This window comes from Alternaria ethzedia, assembly GCF_023757985.1.
Source record: "Alternaria ethzedia strain BMP 0044 chromosome Unknown scaffold_10, whole genome shotgun sequence".
NCBI lineage: Eukaryota > Fungi > Ascomycota > Dothideomycetes > Pleosporales > Pleosporaceae > Alternaria > Alternaria ethzedia.
In genome coordinates this window covers 167377-193490 of record NW_026056203.1, presented here as the reverse complement: position 1 = coordinate 193490, position 26114 = coordinate 167377, and the positions used below count along the sequence as shown (strand labels likewise).

At 51.0% G+C, this 26114-nt stretch overlaps 8 protein-coding genes across 8 annotated transcripts; 2 read left to right on the top strand and 6 right to left on the bottom strand.

Moving 5' to 3' along the window:
• Nucleotides 1-5054: 5054 nt before the first annotated feature.
• J4E87_004984 (uncharacterized protein) lies at nt 5055-6431 on the bottom strand (the record flags this gene model as incomplete). Its single annotated transcript, XM_049376601.1, has 1 exon — nt 5055-6431. One exon carries the CDS (start codon nt 6429-6431, stop codon nt 5055-5057), a length of 1377 nt encoding a protein of 458 aa, XP_049233457.1.
• Nucleotides 6432-6831: 400 nt separating this feature from the next.
• Nucleotides 6832-8003, top strand: J4E87_004983 (uncharacterized protein; the record flags this gene model as incomplete). The annotated part of the gene is made up of 2 exons (XM_049376600.1): nt 6832-6900; nt 7146-8003. The coding sequence occupies 2 exons, from the start codon at nt 6832-6834 to the stop codon at nt 8001-8003; spliced, it is 927 nt and encodes a 308-aa protein (XP_049233456.1).
• Nucleotides 8004-8304: 301 nt separating this feature from the next.
• J4E87_004982 (uncharacterized protein) lies at nt 8305-11661 on the bottom strand (the record flags this gene model as incomplete). The annotated part of the gene is made up of 5 exons (XM_049376599.1): nt 8305-8577; nt 8645-8810; nt 8868-8953; nt 9007-11558; nt 11628-11661. The coding sequence occupies 5 exons, from the start codon at nt 11659-11661 to the stop codon at nt 8305-8307; spliced, it is 3111 nt and encodes a 1036-aa protein (XP_049233455.1).
• Nucleotides 11662-12182: 521 nt separating this feature from the next.
• J4E87_004981 (uncharacterized protein) lies at nt 12183-12869 on the bottom strand (the record flags this gene model as incomplete). Its single annotated transcript, XM_049376598.1, has 1 exon — nt 12183-12869. One exon carries the CDS (start codon nt 12867-12869, stop codon nt 12183-12185), a length of 687 nt encoding a protein of 228 aa, XP_049233454.1.
• Nucleotides 12870-17527: 4658 nt separating this feature from the next.
• Nucleotides 17528-18305, top strand: J4E87_004980 (uncharacterized protein; the record flags this gene model as incomplete). The annotated part of the gene is made up of 5 exons (XM_049376597.1): nt 17528-17533; nt 17611-17650; nt 17706-17783; nt 17846-17953; nt 18013-18305. The coding sequence occupies 5 exons, from the start codon at nt 17528-17530 to the stop codon at nt 18303-18305; spliced, it is 525 nt and encodes a 174-aa protein (XP_049233453.1).
• Nucleotides 18306-18969: 664 nt separating this feature from the next.
• Nucleotides 18970-20309, bottom strand: J4E87_004979 (uncharacterized protein; the record flags this gene model as incomplete). Its single annotated transcript, XM_049376596.1, has 2 exons — nt 18970-19757; nt 19808-20309. The coding sequence occupies 2 exons, from the start codon at nt 20307-20309 to the stop codon at nt 18970-18972; spliced, it is 1290 nt and encodes a 429-aa protein (XP_049233452.1).
• A 541-nt stretch (nt 20310-20850) lies between these two features.
• Nucleotides 20851-21937, bottom strand: J4E87_004978 (uncharacterized protein; the record flags this gene model as incomplete). Its single annotated transcript, XM_049376595.1, has 3 exons — nt 20851-21216; nt 21264-21838; nt 21886-21937. The coding sequence occupies 3 exons, from the start codon at nt 21935-21937 to the stop codon at nt 20851-20853; spliced, it is 993 nt and encodes a 330-aa protein (XP_049233451.1).
• Nucleotides 21938-22621: 684 nt separating this feature from the next.
• On the bottom strand, nt 22622-23488 carry J4E87_004977 (uncharacterized protein; the record flags this gene model as incomplete). The annotated part of the gene is made up of 1 exon (XM_049376594.1): nt 22622-23488. The coding sequence occupies one exon, from the start codon at nt 23486-23488 to the stop codon at nt 22622-22624; it is 867 nt and encodes a 288-aa protein (XP_049233450.1).
• Nucleotides 23489-26114: the final 2626 nt, after the last annotated feature.

Here is a 26114-nt window from a genome sequence, read left to right as displayed (position 1 = left end):
GAGTTATTAAAATTAACTACTATAGTAGTAGTAGGTAATATAGAAGATTATTTTATATAAAATATATAAACGTTAGCGCTTAGATACAAAAATATAAGTATAATATTATAGTTAGTGCTCTTACTATAAATAAGTATATCTTATCTATTAATAAGAATTTTAAAACTCTATTTAGATATTAATAATATAGAGATAGAGAGTAAGTTATAATATATATCTAGTGCGTAGTAAACGTTATAGAGCTTAAAAATAAAGTAATTACTATTAGAATTAGTAATAATAATATTAATAGTACTCTTTCTATATATAGTAAGTTTAGATTCTTTTTTATACCTACTAATAGCCTTAGTAATAAAATTAAGATAGGTAAAGAGAAAAGAGTTATTTATAATATAATATACTGCACTAGAGTTATAGATCTAGAGACTAGATAGTAAAGTAGTAGTAATAGCTATAAAGGTAGAAGGTATTATTATTCTATTAACTATATATGTACGCCTAGAACTATAGTTCTAGCTACCTTAGGTAGCTCTTCTTAAGCCTATTCTATTACTATAATTATAGTTCTATAATACGTTAGTAGTATAAAGTATAGAAAGAAATAAAGATATATAGTTTATAGAGTTATAAAGGTATATATTATTAGTAAAAGTAATAATATAAGCTATACTAAAGTTAGAGTTAAAATTAGAAATAGTAATATTAGTATTAGTAGAAGTAGTAGTAGAGTTCTTAGAGGTCTTATTAAGAGTGTAAGTCTTTATATAGTAGTTATTCTTTATATAACTAAGCTTACTACAGCTCTTATAGATATACTTAGAGATATCTAGTTTGCTAACATACTTATACGTATTAATAGAGTAACTATTACCTTTATAATAAGAGTATATAATACGCTTACTAGAGAAGGCTTTAGTAATAGACTTATTTCTATTATTACTCTTATTATTAGCTTTATAAAGCTTAGTATTCTTAGCATTATTCTAGAAGTTTTTATACTTATTATAGAAATTAATAAAAAGAGACTTAAAGTTTTTAAATATAGTATTAGTAATATTAATATTATAGTAGAATATTTTTTAGTAGTTAAGAAATAGGTTATAGTATTTAGTTAAAGAGGCTTTAATCTTACTAATAAGCTAAGTATAAGATAATATATCTTTTACTTTACTAATATTATAATAAAGTTCTTTAAACTAAGTAAGAAAAAGTTAAATATTAGTAGAATTCTATATCTTAATTTAATTAAGCTTAATAAGAGCGTAATTAAGTATAATAGCGTTAGGCGCTTTATTATTAGTAGTAATAGTAATAAAAGTATTATATAAATTAAGAGACTTATTAGTAGTACGTTTTTTCTAAATCTAAGGCTTAACTATAGCGTAGAGAAGAGTAGTAGCAAAGTAGAAGGCCTTATTAAACTTCTTCTAGTTTTCTAGCTAAGTTTAGTAGATAGTAAGCTAGTTAGTAGTGTTATTTAGTAAGTATAATATAGAGATTTATAAGATAATCTTACTATTAGTATAAGAATAGGTAGATTACTAAAGCCTAGAAGTAGTAAAAGTTAGAAGTTTAGGCTTAAGAAGAGGCGTAACTTAACTATTATAGATATTAAAATAACTATTAAGAAAAGTAAGCTCTTTAAAAGTTTTAAACTACTTATTATAGTTATTAGATTTATTAAGCTTCTTAAAGTTCTTACTAAGAATAGTAGTAACGCTATAAAGAGTAGTTATATTTAATAAAGAGTAAAAAAGTATTTATAAAGTAGCGTAGTTAAAAGTATAAATAATAATATAGTTAAGCACTATATAGTTAGTAGAGAGAAGTAATATAAATAGCTAAGTTGCGCTTAGAAGTATTAATAAGCTTATAACCTATAAAATAAAGAGAAGTATATAATATATTAATGTTCTATATAGAGAGAAGAACCTCTAGTATATATAGTAGAGAAGTAACGCTAGTAAGTAAATAGGTAGATTACGTGTATAGATGCCTAACTAACAAGTTTAGGACTTGTGGCGGTGCAATGTGGCGCAGTTACGGGCCGCGCAGTTGCCACTGTTCACGAAACCTTTCTTCCAACCGTCCAGCGGGCCTTTTTCGTAACATATCTACGAAGAAATGTGCGAGACAGATGCGCTGTGCAGATGCCTGCTCAATATCAGCCGGATGCTTCTGACCGGTACATGCAGGTGGGAATTGCACCGCCACTTTGAACCGACTTGACGACGTCCCACAGCCACCACGGCCATGACAATATAATTCTACTACGTCCCAACACTCGAGCCCAAAGATTTTCTCATCATCAGCTCGGGGTATCCATACTGGCATCTCTGGAGACAATCACCGCTCCCTACCTAATCTCGAATCCCGAATCTTCTCAAAATGGAGACACAACACCCATCCAGCACCCGCCCCTTCCTCACCCTCTTCCCCCGCGAAATCCGCGACGAAATCTACACCCACCTCCTTACCTCCCTGCCTCCAAAACTTCAATACGCCCAACCCAGCGACCCCTCCCCTCTACCACCCCTCAGCTCGCGCCTCCCACCCTACCTACGCCTAAACCGTCAAATCAACCAAGAAGCCACCGAGGTATATCTGCGCCTTACCACCATCGCTGTCAACGACGTAATCAATCTGGAACTATGGATGGTCGGTATGCCATCCAGCGCATGGAGCTGCATCCAGCACTTCGAGATAGGGACTGTGCGAGAGACTACGTATGAACCCCGGTTGAGCCCTATTTGGTACCGCGCTGGGAGTGTTGTTGATGTTGTGAAGAGATGTCCCGGCCTGAAAAGCCTTAATGTGGGTGTTCCGGGGAGTATGTTCTTGAAGAAGCAGAAAGAAGATGAGGAGTTGCAGGGCGAGAAGACGTCGCGTTTGGTTAATGAAGCGACGTTTGGGGATATGGCGGACCTTGCGAACGTAGTGGGTTCTACGGGTCTCCAGAAGTTGGATCTGGTGTGCGTTGATGGTAATGAGTATTACTACGCCGATCTCGAGGACAGCGATGTGAAGCCGAATTTTAGCCCGACTTGGACTGCTTTGAGGGACGCGGCTCAGAATTGGGCTGAAGACTTTGTTGAGAAAGGCAGGAAGAAGGCAAGTAATGTTGATGTACGAGTCAAGATTATTCCGAACTTGGGGTGGTCATGGAGAGATGAGATGGGCTTTTATCCAAAGGGGCGTGTCACGTTCTTCCAGTATCACTGCTGGTTTGGGTAGGAGTTTGGGGTTGGATTAGCTAGGTATCGCGTTTGAGTGTGAGGTCAAGGAATGATGATGTAGTAGAATGCGACAAGTAGTTCATTCTGGTGCTCCTCCGTATATACTAGTAAAATGACCGTCCATATGTTCCGTTCCATCCACTTGTGCTCTCCAGAGTACGTTTGAGAGACCTCCCATCGCAATGATTCTCTGAGTGGTTGCAACCACTCTACCCACGCCAGCAAGTGGCGGATCTGGCTTTTTGATAGAGCCCTCCTCCAGGAGAAGGCAGCCCTTCAACCCCACCAATGAGGCCTTTGCAGTTATTGTCCCTATCACATGTTTCGTTGGTAACCAGCTTAAGGGACCTTGATCTCATGACAACTTACCGGAAGAACCGGCATCTATAGCCTGCAAAAACTGTGCAGGTAGCCGCCTGTCCTGGAAAGTTTGGCGAACAACCACCGTTGGCTATCAGGGGGGCTCTATGACTTAGATGATCGGGTATACCGCCTGGTTCATAATAGATGTAGCCGGCGTCGGAAGCACGGGAGACCAGATGCGTGGCCTCTGTTTCGGCGGTTGGGAGGCCGCTGGCTAGGAATGGGAGAGCGACGAGGGAGATAAGGGCAGCTAGATGCATGGCTGGTCTTGTTACGGATATCTTGGGAGCGAGAGGTGGTGTAGAGTAAGATGGGGTGATCAGAGTGTTCGATGATACTATGTGTAACGGCAGAGAGAAGACAGCTTATATAGACAGCGAAAGAGCGCGTAGGAAGACCTCGGTGATAGATGCACGGTGAGAGATGGTGAAACTACCATGTGTGATTCCGGCGCAGTCTGGCTCGTCTGATGTGTACCAACATACAGGCGCGCCCTTACTTTTATTGGATTTGACGAACTCGTAGCATCATTTTATCCTACTATTGTTCTTGTAATAAAGATGAGTATATAGCAAGAAGATCTCGCGCACAGTGGGTCGGTTGGTCTTCGCATAGGCCTTTTGTGTATTTACCCACAGTAGCACACCGCAGACCAACACAATATGCCACTCAAGAGCTGGTAGATCCGGGTAGTTACAGATATGCGTCTGGTATTCGTCGTTCCTGACAGCACTTCATGTTTATCGTGGGTGAAGCTCGAACAGCTGGGCTGAATGATTAAATCTAAGGTGGAGGACAGCTCGTCCAAGGTTGCAACTGTAAGAACGTCCAACTCATTGCTCAATTCCAATAACTACAACTTATCAAACACATATAGTATTCCATACTGTGGACAAATGCGTTTATCGAATATACAAGCATTGAAATAACTAGCGTGTTGCTTAGCTGCGCCGTACCTGCGTTTCAACCCCATGCACATTCAACGAACAATAGTAAGAACATCCAGCGAGCCACCGCCATTAGCGGACGACTTACCGATGGGGATCGCGCTTGCATCCCTTACTCCGGCTATACCCCGAGGTCTTCTAGACTTTGGTGATCTTGCAATGCCTCAAAAGACGATCCTAGATTGCGGAACAGTCGTAAAGAGGTTCGGGGCTTGGACAGGGCGGCGGCGGTCGTTTGGATAAAGGAAGCGAGGAGCGAGGAAACTTCCGTCATGTAGCTGTGTGGTGCGGTCCTTAAACATGCGATGTGCCCAGGTATAGTGGTTAGCCTTCGTGCTTTAGACCTGCTGCTGAAGCTCCTCGGACGTCAGAACAGCGTGTCTTTTCGCCCATGGACCCTTGCGGCCCACGCGTCGGTTTCGCGTCGGGGCAGATAGGCGAATATCATTACCAACACTTCCTGAACCTCATCAACCTCCAACGACTCAGCGTCTCCGGGAGCAACATCTCAGCCCAACCCCAAGATATCCAAACTCCCCCACTCCCTCACCACGGGCCTAGTACCCCCACCCCTCCTCGCCCCCTCTTCCATCTCACCTCCCAACCCAACCCTCCCACAAGCCGCAACCGCCAAACTCCCCGAAGCATGAACAAGACTCCCTACAACAGGCGCCTTCCCATCACCGACCTCAACCACCTCATCAGCCTGTACAGCTCCCTCCCTTCTATACGGATCCCTCCAAACCCTCATCTTCCCATCCATCCCACCTGCCCAAACCTCATGCGAAACCCCCTCAACATCATATGGGCTCTGTCCCGCATTCCACACATCGAAGCCCAATCTCTGACGAGTGAGCGCTTGTCTACCCGCACAGTATCCCAGGGTGAGCGAGAAGTTGCGGACGTCGTAGATGAGAAGGACGTCTGAACTGCGTTCTGCGACGTAGAGGTATTTGCCGCAGGGGCTCCATTTGAGGGATGTGACGCCGTCGCCCATGACGCTTTGGAGGTTTTCGTTGCGGAATTTGATACCGTTTATCGTGCCTGGGAGCGAGAAGTGTGTTACTTCAGTGCCACCGATGGGGTCGTAGATGCCGATATAGCGGGTGCGGGAGCCGGCTGCTAGGATGCCGTCGTGTGATGTGTGGGAGGGTGGTGAGAGGGAGAGAGCAGAAATCTGGCCTTTGAAGCCGCGGCCTCCACCTTTCAGCTTGTTGCGTTTGGCGGGTATGGTGCGGATTGTGTGGATTGGTTTGTCAGTTTCGAGGAGGTCGAAGATGTGGATTTCGTCTTTAGAGCCGGCGAAGAAGTGGGTGGCGGTAGCGGAGTAGACGAGGCTGAGGGGTGCGATGACGGCTTCAGTCAGGTTGTTGATTAGTTTGTAGGATGCTAGAGGTGTGGATATGTCCACTGGTCCTGAGGTCTCATTGTCTTCGCTATGTCTTGGAGAATTAGGCCATAATGCGTTGTGCAGACTAATGTAGGCATCTCTCCGACTGATGAGCACAGTCGTACTGCTAGCATCTTGTAAACTGAAGAGCGGATTGACAGCAAAGGCCCAAATAGGATCGGCAGAGCGAAGAGACGCGTAGGGCGTGAGAGGCTGAGGGCTGATCTGGGTCAAAATATCGTTGGAGATGGGATACACGGAAAATTGACGGCTGTAATCAGACGTGAAAACGCAGCTACCATCCGGTGAAAGTTGAGCTTCTTGTATGCAGCTCGTGTACGGTTTGGCGTCCAATAAGTGATCAGAGCTACCAGAGTCGCTGCCATCTTCCGATTGCGATTCCGATTCCGATTGGGAAGATGAAAGCGATGATCTTCGAGAGGATTGGCCATCCGAAGCGTCTTTGTTGTTCTTGTCTTCCGGCTCGTCTCCCATGGACTGCTGTTGTGCCTTATTGCGGCTAGCCATCACCCTCTCCGCCTCGCCCACCTCATTTGACTCGGCAGGGCTCCGGTGTTCATCCCTTCCCTCCTCTCGTTCCTTCTCTTGCGTGTCGCATCTCGAAATCCTTGTGCTAGCCAGACATCTCACATTCATAGCCGAAGCAGACATTCTTCAACGCGCCATCTTCTGCCCGCGAATACCACTTTCGATACGAGAAGAGAGTCAGACTTATACCCACGTTGTGTGTCAGGAAATCATTGGGGCGTGAGAAGGCGATTGGGGTCGAAAGAAGCCCGTAGCATAGTCCGCTAGCTTGTGCACAGACCCCTCGTTCCTCCCTCTGCAACCATCTCGAACATCATCGTCATGGCCCGCCGATTACTTTCCCACCATGCTCGACTCCCCGCGCGCACAACCACCACAAGCATGGGTTGAATCGCCATACTTGCGGTCGCTTATAGTAAGTAATTGAGTCTTGCAGGCGTCAGAAAATTGCCGTCCAATTGCTGTCCTTCTCCCGATGTCGGCTTAAGGCGCACCATCCACATCTTTTACTGCCATGGCGAAGCTACTGCTGCAAACGTCCTCGAGAACCTATGTACAACAATAGCAACTCATGTGCATCTCTACATCTCCCCCATCTCCTACACTCACCAATCCATCCACCCAAACACACAAATCCACACACAACTAACTCCCATCCAGGCAGGCGGCCTAGCAGGCACAACAGTCGACCTATCCCTCTACCCCCTCGACACCCTAAAAACACGCCTCCAATCCGCCTCCGGCTTCGCCGCCAGCGGCGGCTTCAACGGCATCTACCGCGGCGTCGGCAGCGCAATCGTCGGATCCGCGCCCGGCGCCGCCCTCTTCTTCATAACCTACGACACGATAAAACGCACCTTCGCCCAGAGCCAAAGCCTAGCTACAACCACCGTGCGGTATAACGCAGAAGGGAAACCGTATAAAGAGGATGCGAGGGACAGCGGGACAGAAGCACTCGTGCATATGGCAGCCGCGAGTGCGGGGGAGGTAGCAGCATGTGCCGTCCGCGTCCCAACAGAAGTAATAAAACAACGCGCCCAAGCATCCCAACACCCCTCCTCCCTCTCGGCACTCACCTTCATCCTGCGCCAACGCCACACCCACGGTCTCGCACACGTCTGGATGGAACTCTACCGGGGGTGGTCGATAACCATAATCCGCGAAGTGCCCTTTACCGTAATCCAATTCCCGCTTTGGGAAGCGCTGAAGAAGTGGCGGATGAGCCGGACAGGGCGGAGCGAGGTAACGGGGCTGGAAGGGGGGTTGTTGGGGAGTGTGGCGGGGGCTGTGGCGGCGGGGGTCACGACGCCGTTGGATGTGCTCAAGACGAGGATGATGCTTGCGAGGGAGAAACAGCCTATGATGCAGATGTTGGGGAGTATTATGAGGGAGAGTGGGCCGAGGGCGTTTTTTGCGGGGATGGGACCGCGGGTGGGTTGGATTAGTGTTGGGGGAGCGATTTTCTTGGGGAGTTATCAGTGGGCGAGTAATGCTTTGGGGGGTGTGGGTGAGGAGTGAGGTTCGAGGTGTAAGTGGCATAATTGAAGATGTTCAAGTTTTCGGAGCAAAAAGTGAAGAAACGTCAATGAGAGTATAGGATTACGTTCATCCTACTCAGCTGTATGAGGCCGAGGCCACGGACTCTGGAAGAGTCTACTGGCAAGCGGGTATGCTATATACACTATTCAACCCCTCTTGTCTTTATCCAAAAAACAATACCAAACCCTCCCGACCGAGCTGCAACACAGTCAGCCGACCCTGCCCCCTTCCATATCCAAACCTCCCGAACCAAACCACTCCAAACCAAACCAAAAACAACCTACGGTCCAAAAACCGCAGCATCCTTAGTGCTCCTATCCGCCTCACTGCTCTGCTTCCCCTCACTCGCATTGCTACTCCCAGGCTGCGAGTTCAACCCCGCACCCACCTTCAATCCATGCATAGGACCAGGAGGCGCACCAGACTGCGGTCCAGGGTAAGGCGCATGTCTGATTTCCTTGCGGCCATTGGCTTTGTACAACAGAAGAACGTCGCCGCCGCCACGCCAGATGTGTGCGCGTATACTGGCTAGTGTCATGGTTGGCGGGATTAACTGTTGAAACAAAAATTAGCACAATTCCCTCCACCAACGTTATATAACACTTGACTGGAAGACTTACCTGATTATTACAATACAACTCCAAATACTCATCCGGCTTAAGCACGCCGCCACTCTCCGCCGACTTCTCGAGATCCTCCTTGGTGGGCGCGGGTTCAATGCGCTCAGCCACGTAACCCAGTATCTTGCGTGCGCGCAACATTCTATTTGCGTTGAGGCGGTTGTTACTGAGAGTCGCGTTAGCGCTGGCGGCGGTTTCGAAGGGGAGGGCAAAGGGAATGTACCCGTCGGATGAGATGGAGGGGAGCGTGTTGTTAAACGGTTCCAGCACGAAGGACACTTTGACGATGTCTTTGGGCGGGAGTTGGTTCTGTGGGGGATGGTTAGTAAAGAGGGGCGTTTTGAATATATGGGATGACGAACTCGTAGGAGGACTTCTGCTAGCCACATTGGGGCGGCTTTTTCGATCAGGTCGGCTTGGGTACCTAGGGTTCCGACTTTGCCCTCGAATAGATCGGCTACACCGCCGGAGTCGGGGCGGTCCTCTTGGATCAGAATGGTGGTCATAGCAGGTGGTTTTAGTACGGGCGTTTCGTTGGGCAGACTGGGTGCAATCTGCGTGTCCAACTTGGTCGCGCCGGCCGCAAGCTGTTCCTCGTAACCCTGCCGTATCCGTTGAAGAGCGCCGAAGAAGTTATCTTCAATGGTCTTTTCATCCGTCTTGTTGGAGTGTGCATCGCTGTCCTCGGCCTTTTCGTCAACGGCGGGTTTGGCTGGCTCTGGGGCGGCTGTGCCAGTGCTGAACTTCTTCATGCTAAAGCCCATGTTAAACTTCTTACCAAACATGCCTTTGCCCTTCTTAGCTGGCGTATCGGCCTCCGTAGGTGATTGGACAGTCTCCTCTTTTGAGTCCGCAGAGCCGTCTTTCGAAGCCTCGGTGGCTTTTCCACTTCCGTTGCCGTTAGCAGCAGAGGCAGAACCGAAGTAGTCACCGCCTTCTTGAGTCGAGCTCCGTTGGGTTTGCGTCTTCTCCAGCTGTGCGCCCTCTTCCTTGGTTGGAGTCAAGGGGTTGGTGGTGGAGTTGCGTCCTGCACTCATAGGTGCTGCCATAGGTGTGGCTAGACCAATAGCCAAACCTGGTGTATGTGGTAGGCGCGTTCCGTCAGCTCTTATAGTCGAGCCGGAAGCAGGCCCTGAAGTCGCATCTGTCCATCCGTTGATATTCATGTTCGGTAGCTCGATGTTCGTCGGGCGACCCGGCTGAGGTTGTTCTTCCTTCTGTTTGAGCAGCTCTGCGCGCAGGACCTCATCGCGCTTGATTTCCTCGTCAATGAGGTTGGAGAAAAGGTATCGTAATATCCATTTGCCAAGGTTTATGCGATGGTCTTCCCGGAAGTCAATCTGCTCCTCTAGCTCCAACTCATCTGCGTATGCCTCGGCATCGAAGCAGTAGTTCTCTTCGAGCATGCACGTCAAGGTCCCTATCCTTGTATCGACAGCGCACCAGTGAGCGACGGTGTCCACGGTGTTAACTTCTGGCACGACGTCTTCCATGTGCTTCTTGCCGTATGACTTGATCGGTGCGCATTGCAGTAGATCCCATAGAACCACCTCTCCCGCAGTGTCGAGAGTGAGGACTCTTCGCCGATCGTTGAGCAGATGATGCTTGATGAGACCGTTCTGGCCTTCGATTGTAAAGTCCGGGAGCGCCCGGACAGTTCCAACAGCACTGTGCTCGGGAGCCGCTAGTACTTCGGAGGGTTTGCGGGTGCTGGCTAGAGTTGAGGTGTCGGCATCCTTGGTCGCAAGCGCTTGCGGGAATGGTGCAGTATTTGACATGCGTAGTAGAGACTTGAGCGGAATCTTGGACGTTTCGTTCTTCGGAGGGCTGCCAGCGGGAGGCGAAGGAATACGCGATCGCATAGTCGACACGCTGTTCCTATGCCACTTGTAGGATTCTGGGAGCTCGACCTCGGCCGCGGTTTCGACGTCGTTCCACCGGTTGATGCTCGAGCTGGAGGTTGCAGTCCAAATATAGTCGCCAGCTGCGACAACCTTGTTCACACCCTCGTGCTCCTGACACACTGCTAGCGAGAGTCCCTCGTCCATCTCGGCGCAGTTGCGCACATCACTTTTGGCGACTATGCCGGAGCGGTCGGACGAGTAGAAGACGTCGAGTTCGGGCGAGTCGGAGTGCAGAGACCAGACGCTGTCGTTGTGCATAGTAAGCGTGTACATGCAGCGGCCTGCCGTCATGGACCACACCTTAACCGTCTGATCGGACGAGCCCGTCAGGATCATGTCGCCGTCCTGCGCCAGGAGGATGTCGCGCACATTGTCCGTGTGTCCGACAAACTTGGTGATGCGCTTGCCCGACCTCGCGTCCCACACGCGGACGATGCTCTCCGGCCCGCCACTAGCGATGAGGTTGGGTGTTGCTGCCAGGGCGTATACAGAGCCCTTGGCGGTGTTCTCATCCTCGCCGACGGCAATCTCCAGCTTCTTGCCTGCGCCATTGAGGTCCCACAGGCTAATCTTGCGGTCAAGGCCGCCCGAAGCTACCCAGTTCTCATTCCCGCCTGGCGATGCGACGCGCTTGACGTAGTCGGTGTGCAGGCCAATCGTCTGCGGGGGCAGCTTGTCGGTGGCAGCGGGTCGCCATACCTTGACGGTGATGTCGGAGGAGGCGGAGACGAGGGCGTCGTTGTTCTGGGCGAGGACGATGTCGTTGATCCAGTGGGTGTGAGCCTGGACCTGGTTGCGGAACTGCGTGGGCGGGGGCTTGGAGTCGGTGGTGTTGGAGTCGGCGAAGGGGTCGTCGTCGTCTTGGGTGGAGTGGTCGAGGTCGAGATGCAGGTCCCAGGCGCAGATTACGCCATCACGGCCGCCCGAGTAGAGGATCGAGTTCTGGGGGTCGACGGCCAAGCCATTGACTCCCAGCCTGTGGCCGCCCGCCGAGTTGGCCAGTGGCAGCACTGCGCGCCCAGGTCAGCTCCAGCTCCAGCTCAGCTTGTCGCGACGGCGCATGCAGAGCCGACACTTACCGTAAGAGATACGCTTCCGCGCGTTGCGTCCCATGCCCCAAGATTAGCCCTGCGCGGACATCGGGCGGTGAATAAATGTGTTGGTGGAGGGTAAGTCTGTTTGTACCTTCTATGGGTTGAGGCGGCTGGTAGGAGGATTCCAGGCGGGCTCATGTCCCCTGCCCGGATGCATCATAGTCGACCACTGCAACCCGCGCCGCCCGGGATTCTTACCAGGGCTGGGCCATCAGGCGCGGAGAAGGCTGCAAGTGCCTGCGCTCGTTCCCTCAAGCGCCCGCTGCTTTCTGGAGAGGAATGGATACGTCACCGCCGCGCTCATGATGGACAGAATTTAATGGAATGGTACTGGAGAAATTCAACAGCCAGCTCCAAAGACATCTGCACGCTCTACCGTCCCAGCTGGCTTCCCGGCAACGTGGGCGCAGGCTGCGGGGTCTGACAGCCCACGAGCCGGGCGTTCGCATTCGCTCTACGGCTCTTCGGGCGGCTAGCCGGCTATCCACCGACCTGGTACGCCCTGCATTCTCATCTCTGCTATGCATTTCCACAACACAACTACTTCTCCACGCTCTTCGCTGGCCGAACCATGCACCCATGCCAGTCTTTTCCTTCTCCTCCCCAAGGCACGCGATCCCACTCAAGCGCCTTGACCAGCGCAAAACCCCTCCTCTCATACACAGGCCTTCCGGTCATCGTGGAATCCAAATACGTGACCAGCCCCTCTTCATCCGCCTTCTGCATCCCCCAGTCCAGCATCATCTTCGCCGCACCACGACCTTGGTGATCCGGATGCGTAGCCAGTGAATTCAGCATAAAGTACGGCGTCGATGTGCCCATGATGGAAGCCTGAGCGGCTCGTAGAGGGCCAAGCAACGAGCCCAGAGCTTCGAGACGCAGTTCTGGTGGGAGAAAGCCGGGAGTGTCATCTGCTTTCTCGACCGGAATGGAAGATGCTTCGTTCTTCTCATCCCCTTTGGTCACTGAGACGTTGTGCATGCTCCATACTGACACCGCGATCGTGCGTCCGCCGTTATCAGGTGGGTCGTCAGAACTAGGCTCGAGATCTGTGTCTACGACTTTCCAGTGCCACGCGTTTGGCTTGTTGATTTCGCGTCTGCGGTCTTTAGCCACACCGCGTATAGATATTTCGCTGATGGGGCCGGTGTGTAGGAGGTCGTGCGTCGGACCATAGTAGGCGAGTGCGCGCACGCGTGTCCAAGACAAAGTATCCTCAGTGGTCATTGGGTGGAGTTGGAGTGGCATGATGGGGAGGAAGTAGTTGTACAGAAGCACGATCAATATCGTCTGACGCCAGTCACGGAGACTTCGCAGAGGATGCGACACGCTCTACAAGTACTGAAGGTCATCCCATCACTACCTGGAGGTCACAACGGATGACTCAGAGCGTCGATACAGCTGAAGGCGTCCAGTGACATGCATTCTCACCACAGCACGATGCAGGAAGGAGCTATCGCGATGACGTAGATGCATACCTACCTTCCGAATCGAGAAGCAGTGCTGACATGATACAGTCGAAAGCACTCAGAGGTCAATATAACCAGGCAGGATCTCATACCATGGATGTACGTCAGCTCGACTACGTAGGAAAGAGGCACCGTTGAACCCCTCCAGGGTGCAACTGCAGATAGGTGGGGTAGGAAGGCAACCCCGCTATCCCAGTTACCTGAACAGCAACCATGGACTCATGGAGAACTCACAACAATCACTCACTAGGAATCGCAGCCTCCTTAGCAGAACCATCAGTTTTCTCCATATGCCAGGTTCTGAGTAAGTTCATTGGAGGTCGTTCTTTCGACCGACATTTTCGAAGATGGACGATTTAACCGCCACGGTTCTACCGAGTGTTCACCACCTGCATGCACGAACGACGAGCATTCATCCTACGAGCACACCCAAGGACGCCCATTGGTCAATTGAATCCCGTTCGTACTACCGGTATGAAGCCCGTCGATATATTCTATAACTCATATGTGCGAGTATGCGCTGGCTTGACATTATATATAGATTTCGCATACTGCGCCGTACACATACATGAACAGAACTGCCTGTTCCTTCCTTCCACTCATATCTACATGTTTACTTAGCTTCTCCGTTCCCATATAAACCATCTTCTCTTCCTCGTCACATATCCACTACCTCCATCACATACAGTCCTGTTCATACCAATACCTTCTCTTCACTTCCACGCATCTCCCCCTCGTCGATCTCCTCAACCTCCAAAGAAACCAACCATGCATCCATACACTCTCCTCCCCCTCATCGCCCTCTCAACACTCGTCAACAGCCTGCCCACCCCCCAGTCTACAGCCTTACAGGTAGCAGCGCCAGACTACGCAGGATTCGTATTGACCCGAGCTTCTTCACTCGACGTCACCGGCAGATGTGGGCCAAACTTTGGCGCGACCGTTAAATACGTTACGATTTATGCAGGATATAGATGTCGGTTCTATAGGTACGTTGATCTCATGCTGTTGCGTTATGATAGCTTATGATGGGTTATGATGTGAGAGGAGTGGAATTGGGACTTCTGTGTACTGATCGATTTTATGTGACAGCGGTGATGATTGTAGAGGACAGATTGGCGGGTTTGATGGGCTGCCGGCACCTGGTGGGCAGCTCTATCAAGATGCGAGGTCGGCGACGTGTTGGCATGGGTAGGTTGGGCGTTTTGGGGAGTGGATGGGATGGGGTATTCGATCAACCAAATGCATCCGACCCGTCCGAAGAATGCGGCATCCTTACGACTAATATATGCATGCATGCGCTGGCTCGATCATTCACATGAAATAGAGTAGACTGTGCCGTACTCATACATGAGAGTAAATTCCTTGTTTATTCCTAGCATTTATACCTACGTTGTTGCTTAGCTTTTGTTTCCTGCCTTTCTCTATATAAACCTGCTCTCCCTCCTTCATCTCTATTCTTCATCTCATCATACACAGTCACATTCATATTCAATAACTTCTATTGACTTTCACGTATCATCCCCTCCTTAAGATCCTCGTCATACATACATCAACCATGCATCTATCAGCCCTCCTCTCCCTCGTCGCCCTCCCCTTCCTAGTCAACAGTCGACCCACCAACCAAGACCTACCTGTACACATAATGCCCGGGGGTGATAACATAGCCGGAATCTTCGCAAACGGCCCCGAATTTAACGGTATCTTCGTCAACGGCGGATGTTCGCCAAATTTTGGGAAAACCGTCAAGACTGTCCTCATATTCGAGGGATACAGATGCCGGTTCTTCCGGTACGTTGCTATGATCTACCACTCTATCATCATAAAACACAAAGCTCGTTCGTGGCGGACTGCGTGCTAATTCATTGTGTGACAGCGAGGATTTCTGCAAAGGACGGATTGGTGGGGTTGAGGGATTACCCTTCCCTGGGGGTGATCTGTATCAACCTGCGAGATCGGCGACGTGCTGGCATGGGTAGACTGGATCTTCTGGGGCTGGGCTATGAGACGGGATTCAAACCCACTAGTGATAAACACAGAGTAGTCTTCATGGCAGTCCAACGAAATCAAAAAAGAGGTCTTAAGCGCAAAAGAGCGCAAAAGAAATCACAAGCCGATGTATAAACACTTGAGGATTAAGTTGTCTAGGCTGTTGCTCGCTGCAACAATTCCGATCAGGCTCGTCGCTTTATCGTTCGTTATACACGATAGCAGTAAGCACGTACTAGACAAATGTAAAAGCCTCTGTTTTCTCGTAAACCTCGCGTCTCCACGCTCATGTTTCGCCCACCAACTCCACAAGCGGACCACATCCACGCCGCGCTCCAAGAACCCCATATCTACATTTCAAACCAGTCCGAGCACATCCGCAATACAGCGCACGCCCATCCAATCTTCCAGAGAAACCACACGCGATTCATGCCCGGAATCCATACTTTCCCTCCTCCTTCCTATTCAGGCACACGAACGCCCAACACATCGACCGTCCGCCCTAGAAAAGAAACCACAAACCTATCAAAGGAGCAGAGCCCTCTTCTTACTTCTTCACACATCAAGCCACATTCCACATCTGGAATCAACACTTCGACTCTGAATTACCCTTTCGGGAACATCTTTGAAAACATACTTTGGTACGCGCTTTGGTACCGCAGCACTGCGCTGGCACGACCGGGCGGTCCATGATCTGACCCCGAAAAACCAAACTCAAAACCCAAAACAAATTTAGATGTTTGCAAGCTCCAAACTCTCGCAGGTGGGACGCCTGAACTGAAATCTACAGTTGAATTGTCGTATTGCCTAATTCGGGCTGTTTGGTGTCGGAGTAAGTTTGATGGTACTTGCAACGTCTGGAACAGTCTTCAGCCTTGTCTTACTTAGTGCATAGGCGAGTAATTCTCCTCAAGCCTTCTGGAATCTATGGGGATGGGGAATTTCCTGTTTCGGTAGTTTGGTTGTTTGGTAGGGGGCGTGGGGAGTGAGGTATTTGGGATTAGGAGATGGGTCCAAGGTTCGGAGTGTTTGCGCGGGATGGGAGGGAGGCGGAGGTCTTTGGAAGTAGAACAGAATGCGGGATGCGCTGTGTCCATCATCTGCGTGTTCTGTATGCTGGAACGCCCTGGACATGGATGCGCGACTCGGGTTTTGCTAGTCCATCGTGCCCATTTGCAACAAAGGCGTCGTATGCGTTGGACGCATTGCTCTCCGTCAAGATACGTCTCACTTCGCAGTTCAACATTCATGTACGTCGCGTGACATCTTCGACCCAGACTCCCGAGGTCAGCTCTCGACCTCTTTTGCTTTTTCGGCGACGTGTCCAGTCGCCCGCCGTCATCCACACCTTTCCAAGCTTCCTTCATTCTTTCCCATCTCGGCATCTATGACTGCCTCGCTACCAAACTCCTCCAACCCCTTAACCAGACTCTCTTGCTTCCAGACCCGGCTGTTCGATCCAAGGCTGTCTTCTTCTGGTTCGTGGATCTTTTCCCGATAGCGGGATCTACTATCATCGATGGTTTTCTTGTTTCCTTGCCTCTTGCGGTAGATTTTGACCGTTGGATGGGCGGGGAGAGGGTACCACGGGCCGGAGTCTGGCAGCCGTTGACAGGAATCGATGGTTTATGGAGGGCTTTCCCGTTTGGGAAGTGTGCGGGAGGCGCTGACTCTGGGAGCTGTATGTGCGGTAGTTGTTAGATTGAGCGATACGAGGTTTACTACCGGAGATGGAGTCAAGCCCTGAAGGCGTATATGATGGTCGCCTCGCGCACGAATTATCGGCGTGTGCTTCCAAGGTTGTTACTCAAGATGATGCAGCTGCTTGATGACTCCAGGGCTGTGTTCCGTGGGGTGCCGAAGCACGATGCGCGAGCCTCGTGGTGTTGCGAGCCATTGGGAAGCGAAGGTAGCTACGCGTCCACCGTCGCAGCAACATAGCTGGACAGCTAGGTAGATTTCGCTAAAGAACATGGAGATGCGGAGTGACAACTGCATGCCACATCTTCCATACATACATCCAGGTGTTCAGCCTCGAACGCCATCGCACTCGTACACAACCTCACCCGCCCTACCCAAACATCACCAATAGGACATGACGACTTTCTTCGATGCCACGAAAGCAGTCCCGATGCCACGAAAGCAGTAACACGCATGGGAAACAAGTAAACCCGATTTCCCAAACAAGCGCACCGCCATGTGCCGCGGTATCCATGTTAGCTCAGCCATGACGTAGCGACTGCGCGGATGCTTGCGCAAATCCCGCCAGGAACATCGCTATTGCATCACCGCGACCCACGTCTCAACCCTTCCTCTCAGTCCTTTCACGAAACAACATTTTTGCTTGCACTCCTCTCCATAACGCATCGAGAACAAATCGAGAACCAAACGAACACCTCAATTGACATCACAAGACCTTTTTTCAATATGGATGTAAGTGTGGAGCTGCTGTGGGTGGGAAGGGTTGATGGATGTTTGCGTAATAAACGGATGCTGATGATGAGGATTAGGTCTACTACTTCTACTCCTACGGCACTGCCGCATGGCTGGGTAAGCTCCCTATCCTTCCGCGAGGATACCGTGCAGCTTGCTAATACAAACACAGCGACCCAAGCCGCGCCTCTGATCGCGTCCCCTACAATGATAGTAGCATTGTTGTCCCCCGAAGTCCGCGAAGCTTCCAGTACGTATGCACGAAAGACCGGGAAACACATTAAACGATGAGGTGCTAACGAGGATGACCAGCTCTCGAAGTCTACTTCTCCCGTACCCTGGGCCTCTCGCTCATCGCACTGGGTATCCTGACTGTCCTCCTCACGGGGTCTGTCCCGTTGTCTAGTCGACTCTCCGAAGGTACTTTCCTTCCCCATCTCCAACCCACCACATCCGTACACCAAACTAACACCCCACAGGCGCAACCACCAACGAGGAAGACCCGAAAGCACCCTACGCCCTCCCCACACTCACCGTAACCGCCATGTTCCACTCCGCCCTAGCCTTCTACGGCTACGCTATGTGGACACGCACCGGCGTCATGGCCTTCAGCTTGGGCACACTAGGTTCCGGTTTCCTGGCCATCGTGGCACTGTGGTGCATTTTGTTTGCCAGCAGCAACGGACGCATTAGCAGGAAGACTGGCGCGGATAAGAGGACGTCGGGCTACCCTTTCAAGAACGCCGAGTCGGAGAAGAAGAAGGGTAGGTAGATGCTGACTATCTATCTATGGAGCCTTTGCCGGCTTCACGGGGTTGTAAGGCATGCTGCGGGTGGGCGGAGGGGGCATGGAAGGCATGTCTGCAACGGCGAATAGGCATACAATGGGAGTTATGCGGGAGCAAGGCATGGAAAACTGGCATGGAAAACTGGCATTGGGAAATTGTCAGACACGGATTAAGGGAATGAAGCTGTATACTATGGAAGCATTGAATCAATTGGTATCTTTAAACCTTGAATGTACCCAAAGACCCGTGAACACCCAGGTTTCTATCCCATAGTAATACACAAGTACTATCGAAAAACAAGAGGGCATGGCGCCGTCATCTCCCTCAACACCAGAGCTACACACGTGTCCGCCACCTCGTCGCAGCCGCGCACTATCATACCAACACTGCCACTCACCCATGAGCATAACGCCTCCTGGCCGGGCCCTTGTAATTCAAGGCCTCCTCCACCGCAAGACAGCGGTCACGCCAATGAACGCACTCCGCATCCAACCACGCAACACGATCCACCAGACCTAGATATTCCAGCGAAGCCTGCGACATAGGAATTTGACGCAGGCGCAGCGCTTCCAACCTACGATGATGTATACGCTGCTGCAACTGCAGAGCCATATCCCTCTCCGCGGGATTCAAATATTCCAGTCCAGGCTACAGAACGGATACCTGAGGCTGGGGCTCTTCGATAGGTTGGATATGCGCGGGAGGCGGCCTAGGCTGAACCGCTTCCTCCTTAATCCGCGGTTGTTGCTGAGTGTCGTCGCGCCACCACGGCAGTTTCCCTTCTCGGGGTAAGATGGGCAGGGCCTTCGCGGGCTGGATGTCGTTCTCAACGGATTGCCAGCCTTCCATGTCATCGGGCATGCCTTGATCGACGCGGCGCCGTCGCTCGGTTGCGGCTTGTGCTTCCATGTAGTTCTCGAAGAGGAGCTCTTTGGCTTGCCATTCTTCCTGGCGGGTGTGTTCGAGCTCCTCGGCTTCGGCGCGGAGTTGTTCGCCTTCTTGTGTTGCCCAGAGGAGTTGGCGGCGCAGGAGTTGGAAGAGTTCGGGCGCGGGTCGCTGGAGCTCTTCGGGCGTGAATTCGATGTCTGGTGGGAACTGGACGAGGGGTGGAGCGGACGGGTTGGCGAGGTCTTGCAGGTAGATGACGTTGTTGTGGGCGTAGTCGGCGTCGGGTGCGGGTGCGGGTGCGTTGGACGGAATGGTCGCGCTGTTCGGGGGGTGCGAGTGTGAGGAGGGCGACCCGGGTGTTGAGCCTTTGTCGTGGGGCAGCTTCTTGGCTTCGTTGTTAAGGACGAGCTTGAGGCGCTGCTTGTTGTTTGTAGGGTTGGAGGAGTGGTGCTTGGGGACGGGGTCCGAGGGGCGCAGTGCTTCGGTCTCGTGGACGGTTCTCATGTGCTTGGCTAACGCGTCGGAGCGGGTGAAGGAACGGTCGCATTCTAGGGAACTTAGTAAGGGTAATGCTATAGAGATGGGTCTGGCGACTTACCTGGAAGGGTACAGTAGAATGGCTTCTCCCTTGTATGTGAGCGCATATGAGCCCTAAGCGCATAGCCACTAGCATGGGGTATGCCTTTCCTTGTGCAGTCGCTCCACTCGCAACTATACTTCTTCTGCCGTGTACCGATATGGTCTTCATGAAGATGTTCGACGAGGTTATCCATGTTTTGCAGGTCACCCGCCGTGCAGCCGTCCCACTTGCAGACAGTGACCTGTTCCTGGCCGTAGTCGTCGTCTTGCGACATGCCCGGGTGGTGGTGTGGCGATGCGGGGACTGAGCCATCGGTGTCTTCTGACAGCTCGTCCTCTTCCTCGGGCGGCATGGTATTGATATGGGGCGGTGAGGATGGCGCGCGGATATTCAGGCGTGGTCGCTTGTTGGGGCGCTGGTCGTGGTCAGGAGTGGCTTCGTAACTGGCATGGCGGCCTCCTTTGATGTCCTCGGGAAAATCGTCGCTGCCGTACTCGGAGAGCTCTGAAGGCGATTCCATGGCGGCGCTTAATGTGTATGTGAATGTAGCGGTGGGCGCGTTTGGATGAGCGTGACGATGGCTGCACGGCGCGTTGGACGTCTAGCCCGAGGTGCAGGGACCACCCGTTTAGCTCGATAATTTTATGCAGCTTACTTCCTTCCTCTTTCTTCCTCCTCGTCTTGTGATCACTCAATTGTAATCACACCAAGCTGTACTTTGGGCGGTTGGCTATGCGACGGCGCTCATTCGTCGGGCGAATGTCCATTTGGACGTCTCCATTCTTTACCACGGTAACGAGGCTGGGTGCGATATGACTTTGCTCTACCTTCCTCCAACACCACGCAAACGGCTATAGGTAAGTTCTTCCACCGTCTCCTTCATCTCATCACTATGATGATCTATTCCAGAGTTCTGCAATTCCAAAGAGTCGCTTCACGGCGGCTCAAATGCGGATTAGCTCTACACTACAATTCTTTCTGATCTGTATTCTATATACAATCTTAAGCTTGCTATATTACAGCTACAGTGCTAACAAGCTTCAGGCTAGGTCCTTAGTTGGCTATGCGAACAGCAATGCCGACTGCGATTCGTGGTACCTTCCTCCAATTGGCGGGAACTTCTTCAGCATCTCGTCCAGCGCCTTCATGTCCTCGTCGTTGAGCTTCGCCGGCTTCATATTCTCCTCGATCCTCTCCGATGTCGTCGCACCAGGAATTGGGATGATTGTAGGCATACCCTTGGCACCGCTCTGCGCGAGAACCCAGCCGATGGCTATCTGAGCTGGTGTGGCTCCCTTGGCCTTCGCCATGTCCTCGACAGCGTGGAGCAACTTGATGTTCTCATCGAATACGTCGGGCTGGAATCTGGGCATGTGCTGGAGCATCGAGTCGGGCTCGATATCGCTGTACTTCTTGTACTTGCCAGTCTGTAATACATTAGCGTAAGTCGTTGGGTGAGAAGAGATGTGCTTACCAGGAATCCGCGTCCAAGAGGAGAGTACGCGATGATAGGGATACCGAGCTCTGCGCACGTCGCCGCGACACCGTTCTCTAGAATATCGGTCGCCCAGAGCGAGAACTCTACCTCGACGGCCGAGATCGGATGCACGGCATGCGCCTTGCGGATGGACTGCGCACCAACCTCTGACAAGCTGATGCCGCCGAGCTTGCCTTCCTTGACATACTCTGCGATGTAGCCAACAGTGTCTGCGATGGGTGTCTTGGGGTCGACTCTGGCGCACTCGAACAGATCGAGGCTCTTCTTGCCATCCAGCACCTTCAAGCACTCGTCGATGCTGCGCCTGACGTTTTCGCGACTACCATCGGGCGCCATCTCACCCTTCTTTAGACCACCCTTGATAGACAAAACGACCTTTTCTGCGTCGCCGGGGTACTTGGTGAAGTACTCGTTGAGGAGGTGTAGAGAGTTGCGCTCCGGCGATCCGTAGAGCTCGCCGCCGTTCCAGTTGTTCGCGCCGAGTGAGAGTGCTGTGCGCATGGCTTCGTAGCTCTGTTCGGCTGGTGGTGGGTTCTTGCGCCATGTCAGACCTGTGATGTGTTAGCGAAGCGATTGCAAGGTAGGTGGAGGTGCATACCCATGAGGCCGTAGCCAACTGGGCCTACAGTCTTTCCGACAAGTTCAGGCATCTTCGGTGCTTCTTTGAAGTTTTGAGACTGGTAGTGGGATAGATAGAAATCCGGCAAATTTATCACTCTGGTACCTCAATGGATTGTGTCGCTGTTGGTATCGTGTGATGTCCTACCCACCGTTCTGCCGCCGAGTCTTTATATCGCAACGGCGGTCTTCTCGGGCCCGAAGTCATTTTTATGTGACTGGATGTTGATGACGCGGGCTCCACATTCTACCTGCATCTGCCGGGTCCATTGACATCTTAACTCCGTTCGGCCAATCAAGCGCCGATGTGGCGGAAGAAGATGGACTTTACCATGATAGCTCCAGCGGAATGTTGGCGCGGTGTATGCTACTCGGAGGAATTGAGGATGCAAAGCAGGGTGGGTTGGTAAGCTGGAGTCATGAGATGGCATCGGGACGGAAGGTTGATGGCTGCGAGGTACTTGTGGTGGGTACATGGATAGCAGTGTGAAGAGCGCGAAAGGCGTTTATGGTAGCTTCTAGTAAAGCATTTGCAGATTTGATATCGCATGTACTCTCGGAGCGAAGTTTCAATGCTTCGAGGTGCACCCTTGAAAAGACAACTTTCTTCGCATCACCCATCCACCTCTAGAAAACTATACTACAACACAAATACGATACGAAGCCAAGCAACCATCCCACTATCCCTCAGCACACATTCCACTCCCATCCTCCTCTCACTTCATCTTCTTTCCCTCCACCCCCTTCCCCTCAACCCCATCCAAATCCCTCAACACCTCCCTAACCGGCCACACAAACCCCTCCTCCACCCTCCCCGTCTTCCCCTCCTCAATCGTAACAAGATACTCCACAAGTGCCATACCCACATACGCGCCAATCGCCGTAAAAATATGCCACCACCCATGTAGTTCGAACAGAAAACCCCATGGCAGTCCCACCCATCTCTTGAAAACTGTAACGTAGTAACACGCGTGGAAATCAATGTTCCACAAGAAGTATCCGAACAGGCCGGTGGAAATACCAAACGTAGCCATCCTCCCAAGTTTTTTACGGGCTTCTTCGGACGTGATTTGCACTTTAATAAGAGCGCGCGTGTACTTACTCACCAGGAAAATCATGACCGCGAACGCAATCTCATGTAGAATGATTTCATCGGCCCAGACGTGGTACACGGATACTGGAATCAGACTTCCTAGGATATACGCCGTGTACTTCCTCCTCTCATTCACCGTAGCTTTGAAACAAAGCAACTGGTGCAAGATGGCGCCGACGGCCAGGAACATGGATAGGTCGTCGCCCATTTGCGAATGGTATTTTAGTGTTGCGTGGAACCAGGCGCTGAGGAGGCCGACGGAAATCAGGCCCCAGTAGGGGAAGGCGAGGGTGGAGATGAGGCCGCCGGATGGTTTGCGGTAGACGCGGCGGAGGCCGTGGAGGCCGTAGATTACTGGGGAGGGTGAGTTTGGGGAAGGAAGTGGACGGAGATAAGGGGTGGGAATGGGGAAGGGCGAACCGTAGGTTATGTTTGTGAGGGTGTTTATGAATTCGCCGATGTAGGGTGTTATTATGTAGTCCTGAATCATAATCAGTTTTCATGATACACGTCTCTTTGTTTCGTACTGCGTACTTCTTCACAGAAACTACCCCAAGTCAGCCATGTCCAATTCATCATGCATGCAACTCACTTATGATTCGACGTCTTTGGCTCCCACGCCCCGACGATGTATTCGTTAGGGCTGGGGTAATCCCATCGCCACTGCATCTTCAATTGCGAAGGCTGTGAGCCAGAGAGTTGGTGTAGTTCTTGATGTTTCGGGGTATGAGGTGACGTTGTAGTTTCCAAGGTTTTGTGGTTTTCTATTTGCAGCAGGAGGGTTCGCGCTTTGACCCCTGATCGCGGTTCCACTTTGCACGCTACGAAGAGACTATACGAAGACGCGTGGAAAAGCAAACAAACACAATGAGAATACACAGTAGGAGTTCTTTAAGAGTGAGGATTGAGAGTTGAATTGCGAAATGCCTGATTGTGAGGTTGGACTACAGAATCCTCTAGGCACGGCACACTTGCAGGGCAATTAGAAAGATAATCCTTCTTCTTACAATTTTAGAAACGCGCAGAGGAACAATTTTAGAGATTTCAAGACGTGATTGTGAAAGTGTCTTAGGCGGACTCTAGGTCTTGCAGAAGAGGTCCTTGTGCGGTAAACCTAAGTACATGGCTAGGTACGCAAAAAAAGACATTTCTTGCACATACACCTAGCTGCGTCTTTCTAAAAGGCTGAGCGATATTTCCCTAAGCCTTTTGAACTTATACGGTGTTGGCAGGGCGTACTGTGACTGCTACAAGTGCAAAAAATGGGTCTTACCGCGACTCGAACGCGGGGCCTCTCGCAAGCTATGCTTGGGTTTGCAAGTATCCGAAGATGCTTTCCCTAAGCTGTTGAAGTTAGAATGTGTCACATATGTGATCCGAACAGCCAGAACTTACCGAGAATCATACCACTAGACTGGTATTTGTTAGATGGTGCTCATGGTGATCAGGTCGTGTAACGACTTACCCATAAGACCAGAAGGCAACTGCTGTGAAGCTGTTGTTCTTGTTGATGAAAAGGGAGCAAAAAGGAGCATATATATAGGAAACCATCAAAAATGTATTTTTCGAAAGATGGGCATGTTCTGGAACTCCAAATGCAACGCCAGGTCGTTTGTAGTATGGGCCTTGTGCTTCCCACCAAATTTTGTGGGGCTCTGACTGGTGGCAGGCTGGAATTGATGGCACTGATGGTTGACGTGGCCGAACTTAGCCGCTGGCTTGGGCGGGCCAGGGGCGGCAGATAGCTGCTCGAACACCAAAACTTAGCAGAGGTATTCGAGACTCCTGCGCAACCGCGTAGCGATACGGGCGTGGAGCATTATTGGTATCATAGTATTAGTGAGTGATCTGGTGAAGTTGGAGGGTAGGGAGCCAGACTCAGCGCGAACATGTCCCTCCGATACGCTGTTCGTAATATTCGCAATTCTTTGTTCGTACGGAGCACTTGGGCACAGTTAGTCTCTACTCGAAACAGCGACAAGATCTGGTATTTGATTGCAATAGTCTCTTGTGAGCGACAGCGCGTCTGCGCAGTACATAGTCGAAATCCAAAAATCGATGACGCAGTTCATCTCCAGCATTACGCCTTCGCACGGCTCGCACGTCTTCTCATGTATGCGCCACACTTTCGGGAAGTATATCTTACATCACACACATAGGTGTTGTATGCAGCAAGAAGGCCAAACATTATAGCGACCATTTTCTCGGATCTTCTCACCGACTCGCGATTGCTGCAGTTTTTATCACGGCTACGATGCTCGCAGTGCTGAATTTGTTGTCAATACGCACTCGAAACCTTTATTGATTTACGCGCACACTGTAGATTGGCTAGGTGTGTGAGCTTATAAGCCAGACCTGCAATCACGGCGCTGTGATCGAAGCAAGATTTGTACGCGTATTATGGCGAATGGCCTGACTTTCTGAGTCGTCCCGCTTCAACATTCCCATGTTGTGAGAACCCTGGTCGACGCGCAGGGCGACGCAATAGGTTAGCCCAAACGCGAACATCTGAAGGAAGAAAGCCCGATCATCGATGAGCAAGTCCGAATCCGATGTTCGTCACGACTCCGATAATTAGAAGGCATCTTGAACTTGCGCTGATATCAGATGCGCCTACGCATGTGACAAACCAGTATCCTCGACAAAATCGCTTCCACAGAACATCTCCTTTGTCGCACATCATCTCAACCATCCCAATGCGATGCGACTGCGATGCGTCGCCATTGATAGCATCGCGATGGCAAGGTAAAAGTCGGTAGAGCCAGCGTTGCCAAGCAGAGCAACGATCGCGCTTCATCGTACGTTCTGACCACCCCTCAAACGCATTCCTGCCCAATCACCCACAAGAACAATCGGAAGCAACACCTGCTCAGGAAACATCTCCAGTCACACGTAACATCGCGCATCGAAGCAACCACCTTAGTCGGATCCCGGCAGTCTGCAAAAAGAGCCGCCGGTTCGGTTAAGATGCCACTGACGACATCCACACATGCACAACGCGGGTGAGGCGATCTCCACAACTCTCCGGGCCTGAGCGCGTCCTTCTCCACCTCCAGCCTAACCCCAGAATCGTTTTTCCACAAATCACACGAGCTCCGACACTGACTCGATCTCGT